At 47.0% G+C, this 25,351-nt stretch overlaps 1 protein-coding gene across 1 annotated transcript in view; it reads left to right on the plus strand.

Moving 5' to 3' along the window:
• Window positions 1-23,485, plus strand: part of COLGALT2 (collagen beta(1-O)galactosyltransferase 2) — a 338,526-nt gene extending 315,041 nt beyond the window's left edge. Inside the window, exons 11-12 of the mRNA XM_069641072.1 lie at window positions 10,819-11,025; window positions 22,808-23,485. Of these exons, the coding sequence (XP_069497173.1) occupies window positions 10,819-11,025; window positions 22,808-23,081 (481 nt within the window). The 3' untranslated portion in view covers window positions 23,082-23,485. The remainder of the gene's footprint in view (window positions 1-10,818; window positions 11,026-22,807) is intronic.
• The last annotated feature ends 1,866 nt before the right edge of the window (window positions 23,486-25,351 follow it).

Consider the following 25,351-nt stretch of genomic DNA (forward strand, 5'->3'; position numbering starts at 1 on the left):
GTTACCCTATTAACCCCATGGTTGGCTTTCCTCTCCAACTCTGACCAATATAGTTTCCCCAGCAGGCCAGTATTTAAACCAGGCTTGGCCCCCAAGTTTAACCCAGAGTCATTTACCCACATTTACCAGAGCCCAAGAAACATACAGATTTCCCCTGTATAGGAGCGTTAATTTGCGAGACCGATGGAAACTGGGGTAAGGAAACCTGCTGGATACTGTCTAGGCAATGCTGCGGGGTACACTCCATTCCCGTCGACACCGAAGGCTTGGGTGCGGCATCACTTTGTACGGCTGTATTCAGCCACACATTCAACGAAACAATGGACACCCCTTCATCAGTTATAGTTGTGGCCTTCACAGCCTCCGAACCCCAGTCTTCAAGCACTGCCTCAGTAGTCTCAAAGGAGGGTGTTGCCATCTTCCCTTTTTTAGGGTCTTTAAGGGATATTCTATGCAAGGCTTCCAAGATAGTCAAATTGTGCAACCACTTTCTAGACGATTTAGCTCGAGATTTACGATCTTAATATTTTTGGCTTTTTTACTTTGTTTCTTCCCTCCCTGATTGCTCAGACTCTTAGTCAAAACACTGTAGGTAAGTTTCATGCGGTCTTCTATTCCTGGACTTGTCTTTTGTTGATAGCAGGTGTTTCAACCGTGGGTCCCAATGATTCAGGAGCTTCCACGCTCTTACCAATGAGCCCAAGCCTGGTGACCAAATCCTCACCTACCAAACGGGGGCACATCCACTCTGCTTGGTCACCCTCACAATCATGTTCATTAGCCAGTTGGACATCATACTGAGTAGCACGAGTAACTGACCGTACAGATCCCGATTAAGACCCCGACCCTCTAGCACACTAATTTCTTTGATTTGTTAAGTAAATGGAAGGATCGAATGATGGGAAGGAGACTGGAGGATGAGACATGGCGACCACCGATTACAACTTTAAGTTTATTTCACTCAAAATCAGAGTAGGGCTCTGACTTCACCACAGATGTTATTGTATAAATCGACGAAGAATCTCAGGACAGTATTTAAGGCTGAGATTGTAGGGGAGGTTAACCTGATCCGTTTGTCGACTTCTCTGAGGGTATGATGCAACAGGACACCTTCACATGAAGTAGCCCCCACCGACACCCCCAATGAGTTAGATGTAATCAACGTGGTTAGAACAGTAGGGGTTCCAGGGCAGGGAGGCTCCATGGATAGGAGAAACGGAGACTTGCCGAAGTCCTCCCTTCCATCCACCGTTTCATTAACCGGATGCACAATCCCTGCTGGCTCAATCATACTCATGTCATTAACATCAGAATGGTCTGTTTTGATGGACCTTACTTCCGTGCTCGTTCCCGATCTCAGGAAGAAATCAGTAATTTTGTGCACCGCAATAGCGGTCACCACAGTGGATGGCAGCTTTGCTGACTTCATTTTAAGGAGTGGGCTACCTCTAGATTGCCTGCCCGGGGAAAGTGTGGGAGCCGAAGAATTGTCCACTCCCATATCTGTGATTCTCTCCCAACCCCCCTTGTTCTGCAATAATCCAGGGCTTTTTCAGTAATACCTCTAACACGGGTCTCCCCACAGTCAATTCAATCACTCAGAATGACCAAGCCCTCATCAGTTCTGTCGTTATCATCTTGTGGCAGGGGGCGTGGCCTGCGCGCATGCTGTGAAGACAGGCTCCTGCAGAGCTCCGTCCGTGATCCTTCCATATGACAAGAATATCGCGGTAACGGGTTGGTAACCCAGGTCCGGATCGGACAGAAAGGAAGGGGAACCACTTCCCGACACTCTCCCTGACTCCCGGCCCGAATTGGAGAAGCAAAGCCAGAAAACGGGAAGCCCAAACTCGAGCCTCTGGGGCCCGCAAGATGGCGGCGCCCGTTGCGCGCCAAGACTAGAGCTGTGACCAAGTGCGACATACTGCAGGGCGAGACGTACGCTGGTACCGAGACCACTGGGGCTAACTGATCGCGCTCCGGCCCGCCTCTGCCCTGGTGACTGCGTGGAGGAGCGGAGAAGTCTGGGATTCTACCCTCCGGGCCTACGGAGCGATCGAGGTGGAAGCGGAGAAATTCGCCCCGAGCCGGGAAGAGCGCAGCAGGTGAGGAGGAGGGAGCGGACCCTGCCTGATAGACCCGGGGTTCCTACATCGAAGCTCCTAGAAAAGGAGCAGACAATAAGCCCCTGGCAACGGAGGGCCGGGAAACACCGAACCCCACAGGCAATCCAGCGACAACATAGATGGTGGACCCCTCCAAATCCCAAATAAGCTTCTGAGAGAACGCCATCTTGGATTCGAAACTCACGAGCCGAGAGTCTGCAGACCGGCCCTAGGGAAGCTCCTTGCTAGGCACGGTGGCAAAGGCGGGCCGAGACCCTGAAACTGGTGGGCAGCCGGGGCCTACGCCCGGCTGTATCGATGGTCCGAACAGCGACAGCACCCCACTCAACTGCCCTGGAACCGAGAGAGGGGTGTTCGCGAAACCGCAACTGGGTCGCCAGATACGGAGCTGCCAAGGGCAACTCGATATCTTTAACACATCAGCCGAAAAGAGGGGGCTACTAGGACGTTCTACACAGTGCGTGGAAACGAACCCGCAGCCCCCCCCAAAAATGTCTCCCCACCCCCCCCCCCCCAAGAGCAAGCTGAAACTGGTCACCATGGATTCCTTCACGACAGTTAGACACCAGAGACAGTCGCAACAAGACCCAGAACCTGTCGAGGAACTGCCCCAACAAGGAGAGGATCTCAAACATGCGCAAGTCCTCCAAGCAATAGCGGCCCTCCGCACATCACTCGAAGGAAGACTGGAAGAGGTGAAATCGGACATTCAGCTTTTGCGTCAAGACGCCCGCAACCTAACGGAAAGGGTCACAGTAGCAGAGACCACCCTCCAGGAAAACATAGAGGACACCCGAGTCCTGAAGAGGACGGTCCAGGATCTGGAACAGAAAGTGATCAGGCTGGAGGGCCGCTCCGAGGAGGCTGAAGGACGGGCCCGCCGAAACAATATCCGCATACTGGGGGTCCCTGAGGACTCGGAGGGCCCAGACCCGACAGACTTCATCGAAACACTGTTGCTACAGGAAATTGGACCGGGTAACCTTTCCCAAGGGTTCTCCGTGGAAAGGGCCCACAGATCCCTCCAGAAACGTCCTCCACCCAGATCCCATCCACGCCCAATTATAGCTAAGATCTTAAATTTCCGAGATCGAGAAACCATATTCAGATACTCTTGAGAAGGAGGGGAGATAAAGAGGAAAGATGCAACAATAGTTATATACCCCAACTATACCCCTGCAGTGCAACGAGCAAGGAACTCCTTTATCCCGATAAAAGCCCGCCTAAGGAATCTTAATTTACAGTACGCCTCAAGGTTCTCTATAATGGAAAAGCGATATTTCTAGAGACTCTGGCCGCGGCCAACATGTGGCTAGAACATAACAACCTGGCAGATGATGGAACAGGACCTTCAAAGTCGGACGGGGGCTGATTGGGAACCTGCCAGAAAGAGAAGGAAACGGGTACTCTCTGCATAACGACCGACCCCAACCAAGCACCATCCAATGCAAGCCTTCAGTAAAGTAAGCTATACAAGTAAGCTATATCGGACGAGAGCTCAAAGGACCAAACGAGTGAAGTTAGGCAACACACCCCACTGAAAACTGTGTGAGCAGCCTGCCCACACACAACCTGATCCGGAAGGCCAGGAGTGGCCTGGAAGGCTCGGGACCCCCTGAGCGTTGCAAGTTGGGAGCAACTGCTAGGGACTGTTCATCTTGTTTTGTTTGTTTTTCCCCATTCAAGGCAATGGGAGTTACTCAAGTTACGGAATCTCCTACGAGTGAAATGAGCGATGCTGGAGAAGGTGGACGGGAGGGGAGACGACATGGACCAGGGGACGCCGCGGAAGTCACTGGTAGGTGCCGGACTGATTCACTGACAACTCAATTGATTCGAAATGGCATCTAATACTAAAATAAAGATAATGGGCCTCATTACACGGTAGGCGGTGAGCCATGGCGCTATTAGCGCCATGGCTCGTGCCGGTAAAATACCGGCACCGCCTTGGCGGAAAGGGGATTTACCGCCCCATTCCAAGGTTGGAGGGGCGGTAAATCCCCTTTCCGCCATTGCCCTTCCCCATTCCCATTTCTGCCCCATAGGGCTCTATGGGACTGGGGAAGGCGCTAATTACGGCACCGCAATTTTGCTGTGCCGTAATTAGCTCCGAGGTCCCTTAGCGGGTTGGATTTTAACGCCTGCAAGAAGCAGGCGTTAAATCCTCCAACCCGCAAAGGGACCTCGTAGTACGGCGGTAAGCGTTAACGGTCACCGTTGCCATTAACGGTGACCGTTAACCCTTACCGCCGTCCGTGTAATGAGGCCCAATGACTTGGAATGTGAGGGGCCTGGGAACCTACTTACGCCGGAATAGAATCAAGTCTTACTTGAACAGGAAAAGAGTGCAGATAGCGCTGCTGCAGGAGACGCACTGCGGACTCCCTGGATAGACTGGGAGAACATTGGGGGGGGGACAGGGCGTGGGCACTACCTACTCCAAATATGCAAGAGGTGTGTACACTTGGATCCATCCCCAACTCCCTTTCCATCTAACCAGGTCTGAGACAGACCCTGAGGGCAGGTTTGTAATTCTCTGGGGCCGCTTGGAACAGGATGAAATATGCATAGTGAACTCTTACCTCCCCAATACTAACATTCCAGCACACTTGAACTCCATGTATGCTAAAATTGCACCTTACAGACATGGTATTTTCTTATGGGGGGGGGCTTTAATTGTGTCCATGATGCGAGCCTTGTATTCTCTGAAAGACACAGGAAACCCCACGCTTTGGATTGGAGTATTAATTAAGATTTAGATAGCGGAAAGACATCCAAAGGAAACAATTCAAAAATAAAGGTATCAAGGATTTTATTAAACCTGATACTAATTTAATATATCAAACAAATCATGATTAAATCTGCACTTGTAATAACAATTTACATAGCAGGAAACAACTTTTATTAAAAAAGACACATCTATATAATAAAAATCATCTTATTCAATCATCCAAGCATACAACCTCATCCATCCATTTAGACAAACCATTCATACTAAACACCAATCAATGTACGACATAAAATCTATAAGAAAATTCATCATAATTAATTCATCTGAAAGATTTATAGAAAGAACATGAAATCAATTTGACGGGCCACAGCAGATGACATCAGTGGCCTAGGCAATTAAGATGGGTCCCAGAGTTTTCTGACCACGACCTCATCTTAGTCCAAACTAAGACAGGTCCCAGCCCCACCCGAAAGGGCCCTCAGCGGCAACCACAGCCTTGTCCTTATTGTCAGATAGGTTGAACCTGGCTGACGTCTGGAGAGAGCGCCATCCTGATTCTCGGGGGTACTCATACTTCTCCTCCCCTCATGATCTTCACACGAGGTTAGACTACATCTTCGCAGGCGAAGAACACCTGTCACGAATAGAAGAAGCGCAATATTTGGGAAGGACCATTTCAGACCACTCACCGCTCTTAATAGATTGGAATCAAACGGGCCCCAGACCCCCTATCCCTATGTGGAGAATGCTGATAGACGCCTTAAGTGATCCGGTGTTCAGACGAGAACTGCATGAATTTATAGATGGTTTTGTTGAGAGGAATACGGGAAGCGTTGCCTGCCTGAGCACGATGTGGGACGCTCTCAAAATAGTGGCTAGGGGAGAAATCAACGCGAAAGCAGGGGGCATCAGGAAACAATTGAGGGGTGAATTAGATCAGTCGGAATGACAGATTGAGCAGCTCGAATCTACCCCGGTGAATACTCACCAAAGGGAAGATAACCTTAAGGAACTTAGAGTTAAATGTGCCCAGGCTTGGGAAAGACTAGCCAAGTTTGATTATACCACCAAAACAAACAGAACGCACAGAGAAGCCGATAGACCTAGCAGAATGCTGGCCTGGTTGTGTAGGGCAGAACACCCCAAGCACACGATTACCATGATACAGACTGAAAAAGGTAAGGTAGTACAGACACAGCAAGATATAAACGAAACCTTTAAGGGCTTCTACGAACACCTTTACTCTCACAAGGATCAGGTTCCCCGAGACCAAATCATAGACGCCCTGGAGGAAATAGGGCTCCCCAAATTGACCCCTGGTCAATGCTGAAGCCCTTGACGCAGAGATCACAGCGGAGGATATAGCAGAGGCAATCAAGTCACTGACCAATGCTAAGACCCCCGGGAGTGACGGACTGCCCACTGAGTTTTATAAGGCATATGAGACCTCCCTAACACTCTTGTTACATGAGGTCTTCCAGGAGGCACATGAGAGAGGGATACTTCCTGACAGCATGAGGGAAACCTTGTTAATTCCAATCATCAAGCCAAATAAGCCCGCCGATAAATGCGACTCCTACCGCCCAATAGCCATGCTTAACTGCGATGTGAAAATATTGACCACGGTATTAGCAGACAGACTGGCGAAAATGATAGGGGACGTGGTACACAAGGATCAGTGTGGCTTCATACCAAGCCGGAACACGACCATGAACCTACGTAGAGTGCAACAGGTTATTGCCCAGACAGAGGCCAATACGGAGACATATGCGTTGCTGTCCCTAGATGCCATTAAGGCGTTCGATTCTATATTTTGGGAGTGGCTCGTGGAGGTTCTTCTGAGTTTCGGCTTTGGCCCAAGGTTCATTAGATGGATCAAGATACTCTATAACGGACCTACGGCCAGAGTAAAAACAGGGAAACACATATCAGAAGCCTGGGACATACACAGGGGCACTAGGCAGGGATGCCCGCTCTCCCCCATGCTTTACGTACTGGTACTGGAACCCATTGCCATATACTTCCGAAGACAATTCTTTGATGCCGGGATACGGCTGGGGGGTATTGACCATATTATTTCTCTTTACGCAGACGACGTACTATTATTTGTCAGAGACCCACAAAATAACGTGCCCACGATGTTAGACGTCCTAGACAACTTTGCAAGGTTCTCTGGTATACAATTTAGTAGGGCAAAGTCCTGCCTCTTCCCTTTGGCAGGCCTCAAGGGGAAAGACATAGCAGAACTTCCTGCGGTAATACACTGGGAGCTGACCTCATTTAACTATTTAGGTATACACATAATGCATAACCCTACATTAATGCATGAACACAACACGAAGACTGCGATCCCAGCCTTGAGAAAATCCATGCAATTTTGGGCAAAACTCCCCCTATCCATGATGGGAAGAGCTGCTATAATTAAACTGATTGCCCTTCCCAGATTCTTGTACGGGTTCCAGAACATACATTTTTACATTAATGCGCCTTTTTTCCGCCTGCTAGAAAGGATAACCCGGGACTTCTTGTGGGGGTCAGGGAGACGCAAAATAACATTTTCCACCCTGATGCTACCGTACACCTAAGGGGGAATCCAACTCCCGAACTTCGAAAAGTACTACCTTGCAGCACAGCTTAGTTTTGTCACTAAATGGCTAGCAGATGAAGCCACATCCGAGACCCCCCCTCCTGCAGACCCTAGTATCCCCGTTGCATATGAAAGAACTCATCTGGGCCCCCTCCCACCTAATGCGAAATGCCCCTTCCATGGCTATCCTGGGGCAAAAAGTATGCCGCAGGACAGTAACCCTCGCCTGCTCTAAGCCCCACTACTCCCCGGACATACCATTACTCTCGGACCTATGTGGCTCCGTAGCAGATTTGCACCACCTCAGGTGCTGAGAAAGGAACGGGATATACTCATGGGGGGACCTGTTTGCGGATGGGGCCTTTAAAGACTTTGAAACACTTCAGGAAGTAGATGGAGTCCATACGGGCCAGTTCCTGTGGTATCAGAAGATGAGAACCACAGCTAGAACCAAATGGTCGTCATGGCCGGAAGAACCGGAACCAAACCCCCTGATCACACTACTTTATACTCTAGGTGAGGGCTGGAAGCCGGTGTCCCAGATCTATGCCCACATGAGCGACGTCCCCAACCCACTGGGTCCCGCTTTGAGAGGCAAATGGGAAGCAGACATGAGCCGGGAACTGTCAGATGGAGAATGGGAAAGGGCCTTGACATTCCCCAAGTCTGTCTCCAGGAACCACAGATTCAGACAAATACAACTCAACCTGCTACACCGAACATACCTAACTCCATCCAGGCTGGCAAAAATCAAAAACACGTTACCCTCTAACTGCACATGGTGTGGACAGAGCAATGCGGACTTGATCCACGTGTTCTGGAAGTGCACTAAGACACAATCCCTGTGGTCCGCCATGCAGCAGACAAGCGACAATCTGGGGGTGACTAGATACAAATGGACCCCGGAGGAATGCCTGCTCGGCACATACACCAGACCGGCCAAACTCAAGCACCTCACCAGATTAATGGATATTATGTGTATACTGGCAAAGAGGACCATGGCAATGTCTTGGAAGAAAACGACTGGACCCCAACAGAAAAGCTGGCACTCTGAACTGAAACGCTGGGTACGAGCAGAAACAACGGCCTGGGAGGACAGTGTGGCCAGATCCACAGATGACTCTAGTATGACCCTTGAGGCCTTGAAAGAACTCAACAGACTCCCTGTTCTACCCCTCAGATGACAAGCCCCCATGAATTGGTATGAACCCACTGAAACAGAACCATGAACTGAATTGACAAGACCTGTGACCACCACGCTGTCACCCCACTGGGCTTTCACAGGCATGGGCCCCCTTCTTTTTCCCCCCCTCCAGACCATCAGGATCCCCCCCCCCTGCTCCACCAAGCAACTTCACCTTAACATCAAACACTTGGAGATAGTTGAATGCTGTAATGTTAATTTGTTAAATGTTAAATGTTTTATTCTGAAATGCTCATTATTCTAGAAATGCGGACACGCCTGGTGTCCTGTAAATGTACTACATAACAAATGCCAATAAACACATTTGAAAATAAAATCATCTTGTGGCAGAACAGAATGACTGCAGAGCCCATACGTTGAGCGACCAGCCATAGTGAACATGTACCAAAAGCAAATGCCAGATTAAAAATCTCAGATTATGGGATGGCAAAGTGGAAATTACTCACTTCCTTCTGGACACACAATCACACAAGTATAGTACTTCTGCTGCTGCTCCAAACTCACGGCCCGACGCACTTCCTTTGCATGCGTTTTGTGCACAAATGAGGGTTTTAATGGTTCCCAGGAGGCTGGTTCTGAAACACTGAGCTCCCAGGCAGAACCAAGCAATCGCACAGCCTAGTGGAAAGTCAGCTGCCAACAATTAAATAGTGCCAGATCAATCCAAAATACAGTAAATGTTGCCCAACTGCCAGTGCAGTGATCCCTAAACCTGTGACCCCCGAGCTTCCCTCGACCGAACCAAGAAAGGAATTTGCCCCCTCTCCCACCTCCCTGTTCTCCACAGAGTTACACAGTTATAAAATCTGGTCCCTATCTTTCTCTTTCCTGACTTTGGTCAGTGGGGACCTAGTCAAGGATCCCTTCCTAGTGTATGGAATTGAGTGAGTTACTTATCTGAACTTTCCTTAGATTTTTGAACTTTGGTCCATAATCACTGGCGTCGTCCCATCACATAGTAAACCTTCCTGAAAGGTATACCTTTGGAATTGATGACTGTAGGGCACAAGGCCCCAAACCATCTTAGAGCTGGGCTTGCTTACTTTTTCTAAGCATATATATGTATATTATTATTAATATATATATATATATATATATGTATATATATATATATATATATATATATATATATATATTAATAATAAGTGTGTGGCAATGTTTGCCTAGATGTTTCATTTGTTTAGTGTGTTTTTGTAAGGCCTAATAAATCATTGTATATTTGTGTAACTAGAATTATTGGTGGTGTCTGTGGGGAAGCGTTGTAGCCCTAGAACACTCCCACACACCGTCCTAAGTCTAAGCCTTACCGCTATGCTACGCTACCTTGATTAGGTTTTTCTAGACTTTAGTGTCTTTCCTGTTCACATAATATGTTGGCCGCCCAAAGTCCACCCCCAGGGAAATCCATCTTAACACGACACATGAGGATTGGCATTATCACACAATAGGCAACTGCCTTTCCTTTTTGAACTGGGTCCTCCTGAATGAAGATCTATTTAGTTTAGTTTAGTTTAGTTTAGTTTATTATTTGTATGGCGCGCCATACCCTGGAGTATCAGGGCGCAAACAGACAAGGATATGCTCAACTTAGTTACAGATACATAGAAATCAGATGAAAGTACAGATGCGCTGAGCTTGGTTACAGATATGCTTGGCTAATTGCAAGCACAAGGAAACGGCAGGAAGTGTAGACATAGACATCAGCAATATTACAGTAAGCAGATATGAACAGGGAGAAATCAAGGACAGGGGAGCATGGAGCATGCTCCTTCCTGGTCCTGTTCATGTAATATATAGTTATATACAGTTATGTACAATGTGACACATGAAATAGTTAGCTGTCATTGGCTCTCAGCCACCTAGTGAGGTTTTGTCTAAATTTTGCGAAAGGCTGAGGTTCTCTGACGTCATGGGGGAGGGAGTTCCATAACTGCGCAGCCTTGACCGGGAAGCTATCCAGGGGTATGCATCCTGCTGCTCTCCAGATGTTTTAGATTATGACTTAAATGACCCCTCGCCTTTGCCTATGCGGGCTGGAGCGATTGGGAGGTATAATCCAACCTTTCTGGAGAGCCAAAGGTTGCAGACCCCAAATCTATTCAAAGTCGGAACACAACTGCATCTTTTCCCTTTATTTGGCTCATCTTCATATTGACTTTTTTCTCAACAGCTACATCGGTCGGAAAAGGATGCAGGTGCAACGCCCCGAGAAGGCTGTCCCGAATGTCATGAATCTAGTGGAAGCAGATTACTCCTACTGGACCCTGGGTTATGCAATCTCCCTGCAAGGGGCTAAGAAGCTGATTGCTGCAGATGCACTCAAGAAGATGCTGCCCGTGGATGAGTTCCTGCCAGTCATGTATAACAAGCACCCAGTGTAAGCACACTTCTTTTTATTCTATAAAGTAAATGTGGTGGGACTTCTTCTGGCCTTTTTTTATTGGCCGCTAGCTGCAGTCTTACTGACCAGGCTGGCTCTTTGGGGAGTTCTTGGTAACATGGTAGGATTAGGCTAAATTCTAGTTGGACTACCATGAGTCCACATGAGTCTCTGGTGACCTTTTGCTGGCCTTTGCTTAGGACATGTGCTGCTTTGTAAAATAGATATAGGGCTCGGTTGCTTGAGTATTTAGCATTGTGTTAGTTATTGTCACAACGATGGGGTAATGAGAAGGTTAGATTTTTAAACTGCAATTACATCAGCCTTGATTCTGATCTGACAAAAAGTAGAATCCTAAAAGTCTGCCATCTCTGGGTAAAGATTAGGCATTTAAACTCTATGCACCAATAGGGAATCGTTATGGTTATTTATATAACGCTCAAACCCAAAGGGATAAGAGCGCTTTAATGTCGATCGCCTACCACAGTGAAAAAGAGTCCTTCATTGCTGGATAATTTGGATTCCCCCAAGGAGCAGCTGAATTAGATAGGCCCAAACAACGGCAAAACTATGTTTATTTTTGCTGTTTTGAGCAGTGCTGCACACAGACGGAACTAGTCACTGCTGGGGATGGAGAAATATTAGGATGGGTTAGGAATAGGAATAGGAGGAATGGGTGGACAGGGTAAAAGAGTGGAAGGGAGCCACATGAATCCAAAGACTGCCCACTTGCAGCATTGCTGAAGACCCAGCGCCGTTATTTCGAGGGAAGTGCTGGTATGGTTTAGATTCAGACCCAGTCTGTGTCATGAGAAATGGTGCAGGCCCTTTTGAAAAATGTCTTTTTGAAGTGGATACTGGAGTGGTGTGCAGAGGTTAGGGCAGAATCTATGATAACCATGTTTCAGGTCTGCAATAAGGAGCAGAAAACATTTCTCAGCTTTTCTGAAGAAGAGGCCGTTTTTTGGGTGTCTGAGGTTCTCTAGCAAGTCGAGTGTTTGGGATGAAAGACCCACAGTCTAAACTCCGCTGTGTGCCTTCTTAGGTACCTTCATGCAGAGGGAACCAAAGATTTGCTCTTCAAGGTTCTTTGTTTCCTCGTACCATTCTATTCCCTTGGCCATGTTTTTCCGATCTTCGTCAGATGACCCATGTACAGTGAAGAGCAGTTTGAACTCTGTTCTAGATTCCGCCTGGAATCTATCTCGTCCGTCTCCTTAGCTCAGGGTTGGAGCCCCCACTTGGTAGGAGGGTGATTGCTTTTTGGCCTCAATTTCAGGCAGCTTACGGCAGTCAAGGGAGTCTCTGGAGGCCTCCATGCAGCATGCCCGCTCCACCCTCAAAGCATAGGTGTATCTCAAAACATCAATACAGCACTTCTTAACAAACAATGTGCCCCACAAACTAGAGGTTACAAATGCATAGCACTGCGAACAAGCTCAGTTACTGTAGTTAGAATGTTGTTTGGGGACTATGACCTTGTTTTTACCTGCATGTCTCCAAGCCAGTCCTCTCTGTGGTGTCTATAGCATGCCCCCAGCATTTTATCATCAAGGTATAGTCCCAATAATGTGTCTGCAGGGGTATATGCTTGGTACTCCAGATAAGATTTCGAAGTAGGCATATTTTACTGCCTCATTTTTAAAGTTGGGAGTAAAATTATTTTTTGGGTAGTAGAAATGCAAGTTTAAATCTCAATGGGAGTATTTTATAAGTGAGTACAAATATATTTAAACTGGTAAACGGAAATGTTTTTGTTATCATTTATTCTTTGCACCTAGTTATTCATACACATTAAAAGATGCATGTTTACTACTTCTGACCAGGCAGTTATAACATTAGTTTCTTCTTGTGGTTTAGGGAGTAAAAATAGCCAATACACCACTTATGTATAGAGCTGTAATATTCTGCGTTGTGACATTGTCGGGTAGCAGTTGGGGACCTCTGAGTCAGAGCTCAAGTAGGCAGAATGGTCAAAAAGGACAAAGAAGGACCACAAAGAAAATGGCCAAATCACAGGCGATCAACACATTGCTTCATCTGTATTCTTATTCCCATCTTTTTGCACATCGCAGTGCTCCTAAGTCACAGAACTGCTGAAATTTACCATCAAAAGAGTGCTGCTGCAACTTACAATCTGACAGTTGCAAGGAAACACCAGAGGAGATTGCTGAGAGTGCATCTGGGTGGAGCTGTCTATTCCTAGGAAGGCCTAAATGCTGCCTAGGTCCTATGGTGGATAAGACTCTCACTCCCTCCACCTCTGACTTCAGGAATGCTGGTGTGTTTGCTAGGGTCCTATGAGAACTTGGGTTAATGGAAGCATGGAGATTTCTCCACACAAGGGAAACATTACTCACTTTTCTTCACTGCTTCCCTGTATTTCCAGGGTTGCGATTGTATCACAATTACTGTCTGTACCTTCCCTGTTAACTTCTTTACGAGTCATCTACTCAAGCACTCGCAAGAGGCCTCCCTGAAGGCTCTATGATCCTTTCCTAAGGCCCCCTGCGTTGTGTGAAGCAGTTGTATCAGTCAAATTATTTTATCGAGAACCTATCCCCAAAGTTAAACTTTGAGGGAGTATGGGATAGCCTGATATCTTAACAGATGAGTTCATATGCCGTGCCCGATGGGACTAACATGCCACACTGATTAAAGACATGGCACAAGCAATCCAATTGAGTGGATACTATTGACAAGGAAGGGAAATTAGCATCCACTGCTGTCACAAAGAGATGCCAAATCACGGCTGAAAACATAGACAGACAGATTGCAAATGTGGTGGTCCCCAAAAGGCATGCATGGCTGACATACACCCGGTGTAAACCTGAAACGCAGGTGGCATTGATCAACAGACTTCTAGAAGAAGAGACCCTGTTCAGTAAACAGGTAGACAAAGCTCTTGACAGAGCAAGAAATAGTTTGACACTCTATAATATTTGGGGCAATTAGCAAGCCACCGTTATTCTAAATGCAGAACTTACGAGGGCAAAGCCATTAGCCTTTTACCCATAGGAGTCACAGCGTTCAAATCGCCCACAGGACATGGGACCAGTCCTCATCCTCCTTTCTGCAAAGCCTATATCAACAATCCCAGTACAGGCAACAGTAATATGGAAGAGGTGTCGGAAGAAGGTCACCCTCCAAAGAGGCCCCTCCACCCATTCATCGTCCCTCCCATTGTACTCTGGCATAATGACTAACTAAGTTTACCCACGCATGGGAGAGAATCACCAATCAAGTGGGTGCTGGACATAGTGCAGGAAGGTTATTGTGCTCATCTCCAGTCTTCAGAAATACCTTAAACACATGACTCCCCAAGAAACATGCGACGTTATAAAACATAAAACAAAGAAATACAACGTTGTCTGCTTAAGGAAGGCATAGAGGAAGTACTGCCTCACAAAAGGAATTCACATATTTACACAATATTCTTGATAGCTCCAAAGAAAAATCTTATCATGAGGCCAGTACTGGACCTAAGGCTAGCAAATACATCATTAAAACCACAAATATTCAGCATGACCACACCTCAAGAAGTTATCTGGTTATTAAAACAGAGAGCCTTTATGACCGTCTTGCACCTGAAAGAAGCATACCTTTATATTTGCCTGTTCTCTGAACATTATCAGATTTTAGGAAGTAGGCTGGTGGCAGCTATACTTTAGTTTTGGCTTCACCAGGGTTGCAAGCCATTTTGTTGCATAGGTAGAGCTATGCACTTTTTCCATGCCCATTGGGGCCCCCATGTGTTTTTTTAAATCCTGTTTTTGGCTATTTTGTATATTAGGGCTCCCTTTGTTGCTGGACTTCTGGACCTTTTTTCTTTTGCTTCTGAATGAGGGGAGACTTTTTCTCCTCATTCATTCTTATTTGCTCTTACTTTGGGAACTGTTCTTTGTTTTACATTGTCTATGGAGTCCTGCTTTCCTCCATATCTCTTAAAAGTAATCGGTCAACTTTTGCAGAACACAGCACCCTATATGCAGTGTTGCTGGGGACCCTTTGGGTTCGCCTTTGAGATGTTTTAATTTTTCCTAAGAACTATCAGCTAACTATCGCCCTATCGCTATCACCTGTTTTTTGGGCTAACTCATTGAGAAGCCAGTCATCCCCCAACTGACCCTCCACACCGATCTGGCTGGCTGCCCCCATGACCACCAGTCCGGTTTCAGGTCATCCAGAGACACGGAAACTGCTCTCTCTAACACCTGTGAAGACCGGCTCTCTAACCTTGACTCAAACTCGCCCTCTGTACTGATCCTCCCTGATCCGTCTTCTGCCTTGGACACAGTCAACCATTCCATACTCCTAAACAGTCTCCATGATACCGTTTGCATCACAGACCGGGCACTGGAGTGGCTGCCCTTCCTTTCAAACAGACCCTCCCTAGTGCAAATGGGTCCTTGTCTCTCCTCCACCTCACTCTCTACCTGTGGTGTCCCTCAGGGCTTTATCCTATTGCCATGGTTCTTCAACATCTACCTGGCCCCTCTGGCCCGTTTGATCTACACCTTCTCCCATAATGTCCAGTGTTATGCAGACAACCCACAGCTCTCCTTCAAGCTGCCATCCTCTGCCCCCCAATACCAGACTGCCTGACTTCTATTCAGGCATGGTGCTCTGCCAATGATCTCTGACTTGGTGGCAGTAAGACAGAGATCCTACTCTTTGGAACGCCTGTTCTTTCTCCTCCACCCCTCTTCCCCCATCTCAAAGTTCTCTAGCCAGCCGCCTTTGGTCGCCTCCCTTCTCCCACTTGTGAGGCAAAAAACCTGGGGATCATCTTTGACTTCTCTTTTTCTCCATACATCACAGACTTTGCCAAGAAGTACAACTTTCAGCTCCACTTCCTCAGGAACATTCTACCTTTCCTCATCTGACCCCAGAAGCACAATGTCTCCAGAGCTCTGGTTCTCTCTAGGCTTGACTACTGCAACAGCCTCTTCCTCAATCTGCCTCTTTCCACCCTTTGCCCCCTTCAACTAATCCAGAATAGGACTGGAAGACTTATCCTTGGCCTCAAGCCCAGGGACTGCATTGCTCCAGCCCCAAAATCTCTCCACTGGCTCCCAGTGACCACACGGATCAAATTGAAGACCCTATGGATCATCCACAAGGCTGCCTGGGACTTCTCTAAATCCAGCTCTCCCTCCCTAAATACCTCCCTGCCTGAGTTCTTCAGTCCTCTTTTTAAATATGCCTGCCTCTATTATCTGTCCTCTGTAACTCATCCAGAACAGGACAGCAAGACTTTTCCTTGGCCTCAAGCCCAGGGATCGTATCTCTCCTGCACTGAAATCTCTCCATTGACTCCCAGTGGCTGCGTGGTTCAAGTTCAAAACCCTTTGCATTGTCCACAAGGCCTTCTGGGGCCTGGGACCAAAATATCTCCAGCTTTCTCTTCTGAAGTATCTTCCTACTCAAGCACTTCGCTCCTCCATTTCCAAATCCTTGAGGGTCAGTCGCTTTTCCAAGCAACGAGTTGTGGGCAGATCTCTCTCTTCAGCTGGCACCTCCCTCTGGAACAGCCTCCCTGTCTCTCTGAAACTTGAGCAGAGCCATCTTCGGTTCCGGAAGCAGCTCAAGACTTTCCTCTTTGCTTCTGCCTTCTCTCTTCCGCTACCTTGCTGGTCTCCTGTCTGATAGGATACTGCACTGGTTACCTGGCTGCCCTCTGATCCACTGGCCCAGGTTCCTGCACTCCCAGTTGCACACCTGTACTGCCCCGGGGCAACCCTGCACTTGAGGCTGTATTTGCAACCCTACCCCCACCCCCTATTTGAATTTATTTGTCACTTGTTTTTCTGCACTTAACCCTGCACTGCCACCTGCTGGCTGCACTTCTTGTTTTCAATGTTTGTTCCTATGTCCTGCACTTGCTCATCCTCCCCTTCCCCTGGCACTTCTCCCTTTCCTGCTCTCCTGCACTTGAGCGATCTGTGTCACTGTGCCTAGTAAGATCGTTGTCTTGTTCCCCCTTGTTCACTTCTCTTGCCTCATCGCGCCTTGAAATGCTTGTGTATAGGTGCGCTATAAATAAAATCATATCCACTGGCTCCACTCTCTACAGGTCACATTTCTCTAAGCAGATAGTGGAAGGTATAGCCCTCTGCTCGGCTGGTTCCTCCCTCTGGAAAGGCCCCTCTACTCCCCTCAGACTTGAGGCGGATCTTCTTAAGTTCCAGAAACTTCTCAAGACTTTTCTCTTACTCCCCCCCCCTGCTACCCTCCCATGCTAAATATTCCCTCCGCCGCTGCGACTGGGGCCTGTTCCCTTAATCGTCATACAGTGGCCAGACACACTCCACTACCAGTCCCCCCCAGCATCCCCTGCCAGCACTTGCCCTCAGGCTACCTTCCCCTCGGACTATCCCTAACCTGGTCCACCCCACCAACCACCCCTCTTTTCCCCTAGCACTTGAACACCCCCCTTCCTTAGTGCAACTCACTCCTGCACTCCCCCTCTCCCCTAGCCCCCCTCAAATGATCACCTTGTCTTGTACTTGCATGCTAGGATTGTCAAAGCCAATATAACCGTTTTTGCTGTTTTTCTATGTCGCCTCATTATAATAAAACACTGCTATATCCCACGACAAACTGGCCTAGCTGCACACCTAAGCATCCCACGGGCCTAACGCAGCCAGATCCCTGTCTTGGTGTCCACCCGCCAGACTGCACACATTGATCCGATATCAATACCGCCACACCTAATGCTAGGATGCAGCTACCAATAGGCAGCTACATCAGCTGCACACTTAACTGGTGCACCCAAAGCACGCTTCGACACCCTACCCGCGCAACTGACCTGGACTACGGTCCCTGAGGGCGTTCAACCGACCAGCGCTTTGAGGTCATACCAATGATATATAGAGCACTATATAAATGCCAAATAACATAACATCACAACCACTTAATTTCCTTAAGATGGCCGTTCTGACCGCATGGGCTTTTTGTGAGGACTCATAGCAGCGACCATGTTGATCTAACTGGTTTGACCAGCTCCTGAGCTCTCCCTCTAACTTCCTGTGGGTTGGTATAGGCTGAGTGGCAGTCCTACTGACCAACCAGTATGATTGGTCATCTGACCCTTAGCCCAAGCCCTTGTAGTGATTAGTGTGCTGGTCTTTGGTGAGCTCCTTTTTGCAGTGGAATTTCCGGTCCCTACTCTCTCTCTTTCTTTTGGCTCTCTTGTTCTGGATGTGGAAGAAGCAGGTTTGCTTTGCAGCTGAAGGAGTTTTCCTGCCAATTCTTGAAGTTATTGTTATCTTTAAACTTTCACTTGTCCATACCCCAATGAGTAAGGGCCCTTCTGAGAGCCATTTATGTAACCTTTATTCTGCCTTCAAAAGAAAGGAAAAGGACAAAAGATGTCAATTAAACAATTTGATTTACATTGAATTCTGAGAACATTGTCATAAAAAAGGGTTTATATCTCACACATTTTGTATTTCGTGAAACAGTTTAAGGCAGATCAGAGGACAATGCTTGAATTTGCAGATATGCTTCTTAAGGGCCAGGGACTTTGATGAGCATTTGCAAAGGGCATTAAAAAAACACAATCGATCCATCAGTTTGAATTGCAAGATTCATTGTGTGTCAGCTGCCCCTTCAAATAGGGTGACCAGACATCCTGGTTTTCCTAGGACAGTCTAGGGAAATCGACCTGTCCCGGGGTCCCGGCAGTTTTTTAATTTAATAAACCCCGTCCAAGGATTGCGGTCCTGTTTTTTACCGCGAAATGAATCCGAAGTTCCGAAATCAGGTGCCTGGCTTTTCACGCCCCAATTTACTCCCTCTTCACCTCCCTGGCCGCTCTCCTCCAATGAGAGGAGTGTACCTGTGAACACACCCTCGCAACAGGCCAGCGACATAGAAGATTACAGTTTTATGGAAGTCCTGTTTGTGTTTACTGTTTTCCTACTTCTATGTTTATTGCCTGAACCGCTTCTTTTTGTATCTGTTGACCCTACTTTCAAGGAGTGAAACATTTACAGAGGGCACCTCTGAATAAGAGGTACTTTATCATTTAGTCACAGTTGGTTTGCCCTGAGGTTGCACGTAACCCAGTTATGTGGAAACACTATTGAGACAATGCCAAAAATGTCATTATTACAGAGGAGTTGCAACATCTGCAGGTGCTGAGCCATTCGACCCCATCATCTGTGGCAAGCTCCTCTGTGTGCAACATAATGTTTACGTTACTGGCAATGAATGAAGCCAGCAGACTCTGCCTCATAGTCGTACAGGACAGCACTATAGAGGGTCTTCTGCTGTCAAAGATGGATCCAGGAGTCAGCAAGGAAGGGGCTTTCTGTCCAGGTTATCAAAGCAGTGCAGCAAGGAAGCCCTTCTCTTTTGGGTTCTGTGGCAAGTGCTGTATTTATTTATTTCATTTGTCAAGCGCACATGCAGCCCAGAGGCATTGAGGCGCTATTGCAGGTACAGGTCAAGGAAGAAAGCTTAGTCATACATTCAAGTAATTGTATCAACGACAGGAATGAGCAAAGGTGGTATTACAGAAACAGTGAGACAGGGCATTCTTGTAAATATTAGTCAAACTGTGCATGCTGTAATGTGGACGGGGGGTGACTTTGCAGGCGTGATGGGCAGAGAGGGCGGGTTAGGTGAAGAGCCGAGTCTTGAGGGCTTTGCGAAAGATCCAGTAGGATTTCTCAGCCCTCATGGTGGGGGCTGGGGGGTCATTCCAGAGTTCGGCTGCGCGGTAGGGGAAGCTGGATCCTCCAGTTTACCATCTCCTCACTTGGGCACGAGAAGTCTGTCTGTGTATGGAGTCTTGGTGAGCCTTGATGAGTGGGCTTTGGTGATTCTTTGTATGAGGTAAGGGGGTGCTGTATTGGAGAGGCACTCGTGGGCAATGGAGAGTGTTTTAAATGTGATCCAATCCTGGATCGGCAGCCAGTGAGCTTCTCTTCTGGCATTGGAGATGTGTTCTCGTTTTGGGATATTAGGGGCTGCACTTAGGGCATTATTTTGTATTTGTAATTTTTGAAGGTTACGAGTGTAGGTGCCTGTAAATAGGACGTTGCAGTAGTCTAACTTGGAGCCAATTATAGCTGAGGCCATGGTGAGGCAGTTCATTTTTGTGAGGAAAGGTCTGGCTGCATTGAGGACTTTTTCGTCATATGCTGCCGAAGAGGCAATGGCACTAACTTGTCTAGACAAGGTGAGTGAGGCATCAAGATATACTCCTAGTGTATTTACAGGAGTTGAGACTGCAATCACACACTGGACAATCAGGAAGGAAGAATAGTGCATGTTCTAGGCGCCGATTGACAGGTTGGGCCAAGTGCGGCTTGAGCCACCCCTTCTTGGCCAGGGCAACTATGTCTTTCTGCATCAAGATCCCCGTTCTGGTAGAGGGTCTTAGGGTGAGGACTTCTGCCAAGACCCCCTCCTCAGGCGTCTCTACCTTGGGCTGAGGAAGGCCCAAATATTCTGCCAAACCTGCAAGATGGCATGTCGGGGTCCTCCTCCTCATCAGTGTCCACCAGAGTGTGCAGATGGTCTGGAGCTGGTGGAGGGGTGCTGGGCGCTGTGGGCTGCGGTGTAGTTAACAGAGCCGGTGGCTGCTGAGGAGGCTGTTGTGGATCCGCCTGTACTGTGGGAGGCAGGGAAGCCAGAATTGGAGGAGCCGGCTGCGGCAGCGGTGGCTGCGCTGGGGCGTGTGGCACCAGAGACATAGCAGGAATGACTATGGGTACCGGTGGGGTGACCTGGGGGAGCATGTCCCTGGTGGCATCCCGGAGGATGGCCCCCATCTGGGGAGTTCGCATCAGCCCTAGAAACCTTTCGAAGAACCTGTCTTCAGAGGCTGTCGAGGTGGCAGGTGATATTGATGGAGTGGCTAAGGGCAACTGGGGCTGGGGCACACTCTGCCTGGGGTGCAGGGGAAACCTGCCCTGCGCTGCTGATGGATAAACTGTAGGTCACGCACCTGGTTGACACCAGTCCCACCTTGTGACTCTTTCCTCCACCCGCTCCGCAAGAGGGGGCATCGTATGAGCGGCCATCTTGTCTGGCACGGTGGCCATTTTGTCGATCTGCGTGCCACTGCTGAAGTCGTGGTGCCTGGCTAGCTGGAACCTAGCTCGTCCAATACGCTTGGTGTTGGAACAAAAAGCCTATCCTGCACCTCAAGCCATGACCTGGAAGGCGTATTGCCGTTGGAAGAGCTGCCGGTTGTGCTGCGTGAAGGCACCCCCTCTGACATGATGCTGGTACTAGGGCGTTGCCCCTCGAGAGTAACCCTGGTAAAAGAACCTTGCGGTCCCTCTACACTGACCCCGGAAGGATCCAGAGACCCCTGAGGCCGATAGCTGGACTAGCCTTGGTACGTGTGCTGGTGCTAGAACCCAACAGGGTCCTGTTGGTCGGGCGCTTCCTTGGAAAGGATTCCCCTTTACCGGGTGCACTGGTGAATAGAGGCCTTTCCTTTGTCCTTGAGTGATGTTTGACAAAGTCCTTTAGGTCCTCCGGAGGTGACTTCTGGCAGAGCTCCCTCCACCTAGCTAGCCTGTTCTTCAGTGCCCGTGGAGTCAGTGCGTTGCACGTGGAACAACCTGCCCAGCCGTGGTCGGCGCCAAGGCAGCAGAGGCAAAGGGCATGGGGGTCGTATGTAAGCTGGACACCTGCTGAAGCCCGCTGAAGTCGACATATGCCTGGGAGGAGCATGGCGTCGGAGGACCAAGTACCTACTTGAAAATAAAAAGACAAAGATAGAAGAATATCTGGGGAAGAGCGCGTGGTATTACATGGCCGAAGACAAACCCAAAAGTGCTGGTGAATACGGCCCTTTCCCGTCGACACGGAAAAGGGGACTGGGGAGTGGCGCCGGTGGGCAGAGACAGGCGAGCGCATGCTCCCAGGGCCGCACCCCCGCGTGCCTTTAAATTCAATGGGGGAGAAGATATTTCTGGTGAATAAGGTTCTGTCTCCCATCCCTCGCGATGGACGCCCATACAGTATGGAGGAAAGGGGACGGGACTTAAGAGTACTACTGGTATTGACTACATTCTGAACATTCTAACTGCAAAAGCACACAGTGAAACAACAATGCAATTTCGGCGCACACTATTTTTCAAAAATACACTCCCACTTTGGGAGTATATTTATTTCACTGCAACATTCAAGTTAACACACCAAACAGAAAGCTTAAACATTACACCTAATGCATTCTCAAGTTAAACCTTTTCCAGTTTAACCACTTCTGCAATTAAAATGCTTAACTTATGAAGACAATCTTTTTATTTAAAGACTACAAAATAAAACTACATTCAATTTACTAACAGTTTTCTCTTTACTTTCATTATTATTTTAACGTTTTTTACTACACCACTGAAAATGACAAAACATATATTGCTTCTACCACTATGTGCTAATAGCAGTATAGACCTCGGGAGGGGTCATTATCGCTTTGGGTAATGACCCTTCACCAACGTATGGCCCACAGCTTCTCCTCGGGCCATAACTTGGTGACAGGTCATTAACCTGTGATAACTCCTCCCTCAATCTGTAAGACACTATTTAAGAAAGGGGCTAAAAGGCTCTTTTCATTATATAAAAGTGCAGTGGATGGAAAGAAAACCTCTATTTGTAGTGCTGTGTGAGTTTAGAAAACGTTCATAATAGGTCTGACGATCCAGGTAAACAAATCTGCAGGGATGTATTATGTAGAGAGCATGGCCTAGGGGAAATGACTGTCTGGGGGTTTGTAATGTGTGTATTCAATTGCATCTCCATTGTATCATTTCAGGACAAAGTACTTGGATTATTACGAGCCAAGAGACTTAAAGGCCTTCTCGACTGAGCCGCTATTGATCTACCCAACACATTACACAGGCGATGTGGGCTATATCAGCGACACAGAAACTTCAACCATCTGGGACAATGAGACTGTTGCCACTGACTGGGACCGAACACATTCTTGGAAAACCCAGCAACAGGGACAAATAAATACAAATGCCCAAAATACGGACGCCTTGCCCCCTCAATCATCCATGGACACCTCCTCCAGGGACGAACTATGATAGCGCCCCATAAATAGAAAATGTATCACTGCTCCTTACCAAGGAAACCGTCTCAACCCGATGCAAAGTGAAGTTCATTAGGTTGAAGAGTAATGTGTGATTTTGGTGAATACATTGCATCTTATATAACAGATCTCCGTTTTCGAGTTGTTTGAGAATTTGGAAACCATTCATAAAGAGAGTTAATCAAAATGCAGTATGTTGAGTTTACACCCCCCAAAACACATTCTGTGACATTTTTCTATAAAACCGTGTTTAGAGTACTATATTTATAATGAAAAATGTAATATATATATATTGCTGTGAGAGTACAGATACATAGTTATTTCAGTTCACTTTTTTAATGCTGTCTTTTATCATTGTTTATCTTGAAAATGTGCTAATAAAAAAAGTGGAAAAATGTATAGAGTACATCAAAGCAGTTCATTGTGAGTAATGTTCGAGGAAAAAGAGACAGCAACTTCAGACCCATCTACATGATGTGATTGCAAGTCTTGGTCCTTGGTGATTTCCGTGCGCGACGATAGGCGGCGCCATAATAATCATATAGATCAATTTTGAATCAAGAGTGGCTTCTGATTTGTTTAAGTCTTCAGATATCTTGAAGACAGGTTGTTTAAAAATGGAGCGAGTTACACTATCAAGGTCCCGAAGTGGAGAAGCATCAACCTAATCTAAGACCTAACATTTAGCCCTAGGGCTACAGAATCTGAAAGAATTGGCTTAATTGACTTTGAATAACAGTTAATATTAGAACGCTTCCCTAATTTGGAATTCATTCTCCTACTGCTTCATTGGTCTTTCATAGGACAAATAATGTGCAAAATGTGGATTGTGGAACTTCAGGCAAGAGCTACCATACTAGGGTGGGAAGGGAAAATGACTTACTTGGAATCCTCGTTCTTTATGAGGAGTATTTTTCGTAGAAATTATAAACACTGAATATCTATGCCTGTCTGTGGTATTTCAGAAAACGTTTTCAAAGAGAAAACTCTCCTTTTCAGTTACAATACAAGCATAAGTGACATATTTCTTTCATTTTTTCTAAAGGAAAATCAATGTATTGTCAAAAGGCATATTGGTGCTACATTGAAACCGTCCTTTGTCTCATTTTCGTTAAAGTAAAAAAGGAAAAATAGTGAAACAGAATGGAGGCCATGTTAAAGACAACAAATAACTTTTCTGCTTTAAGGTGATAAACCTGCTCCGGGATCTCATGATGGTTCACAGTGGCATTTGGGACTTGGTTCATTTTATTACATTTCTGAAAAGTGATTCTCTTTATCTTTGTCATTTGTTTCCTGGTGTTTATGAATTTATTGAAGATAACCATAATGTGAAACTAAGAGTACAAGTAAGTAACTTGTGCTTTTTCTTCTTGGGATATTTATAAATATCCATTACCCATCAATAGTGTAGAAATCCTATCCCTGTTCTCCCGGAGGAGGGGATACCAGGTACAAAAAGTAAAAACTATAAAGTAGGAGTATGACTTTAACAAGTTCCACACAGCTGCTTGACCTGTTTGGGCGATCTTTCTACCATAGGAATCCATACAATAATAAGCCGCAAATTTACAGACTGACATCTATGTACAGGCTGTACACGTTTCACAAATTGTGATGGTTCCAAGAACAGTAGCCATTGTTGAAAGGGTTTTTCAAAGTCTTTGCCTGAGGTAGGACTTAGAGGGGCCAACAGAACTGAACGAAAGCACTCCTTTGATGATACCAGGGCTGAGCAGTCAGGCTGAACAAAGGAGGGATGGGGATACTGTAGAGTTAACACCTACAAAGTTCACAAATAAAAGGCACCACAAAGGTAAGTACAAACATACTGCAATGTATTATCACTACTTTAGGACTGCACACAGATATCACACATATAGGGTAATTACTAAACTTGTTAGAACATCAAATACATCGAGCTTACTTTTATAAGGCAACGCTAAACAGAGTGTAGCTCTCATACAAAGTCCAATCTCTATCCAGTAGGTGTCTTACAGAGTCTTAAGTTGTCCCAAAACGTTCTTTAGAGTAACATTAATATTGCAGGTATATTGCACTAGGAGAGGCCACACTGATAGGTAGTACAGGACAAAGAAGCAGCAAGTTTAGAACCAAAGGTAGTAGCCAGAAAGTGGCTTAAGTCAAAATGTAAATGTTGTAGGAAGCAGCTACACACCTAGAGTCCAAGTAGACCTAGTTTACAGAACTACTGGCCCAGCCACCACAGACCAGCCCCGGATAAGACTAATATAATAATCAGGA

Source organism: Ambystoma mexicanum, chromosome 1q (genome assembly GCF_040938575.1).
Source record: "Ambystoma mexicanum isolate Mex_15411 chromosome 1q, UKY_AmexF1_1, whole genome shotgun sequence".
Lineage (NCBI taxonomy): Eukaryota > Metazoa > Chordata > Amphibia > Caudata > Ambystomatidae > Ambystoma > Ambystoma mexicanum.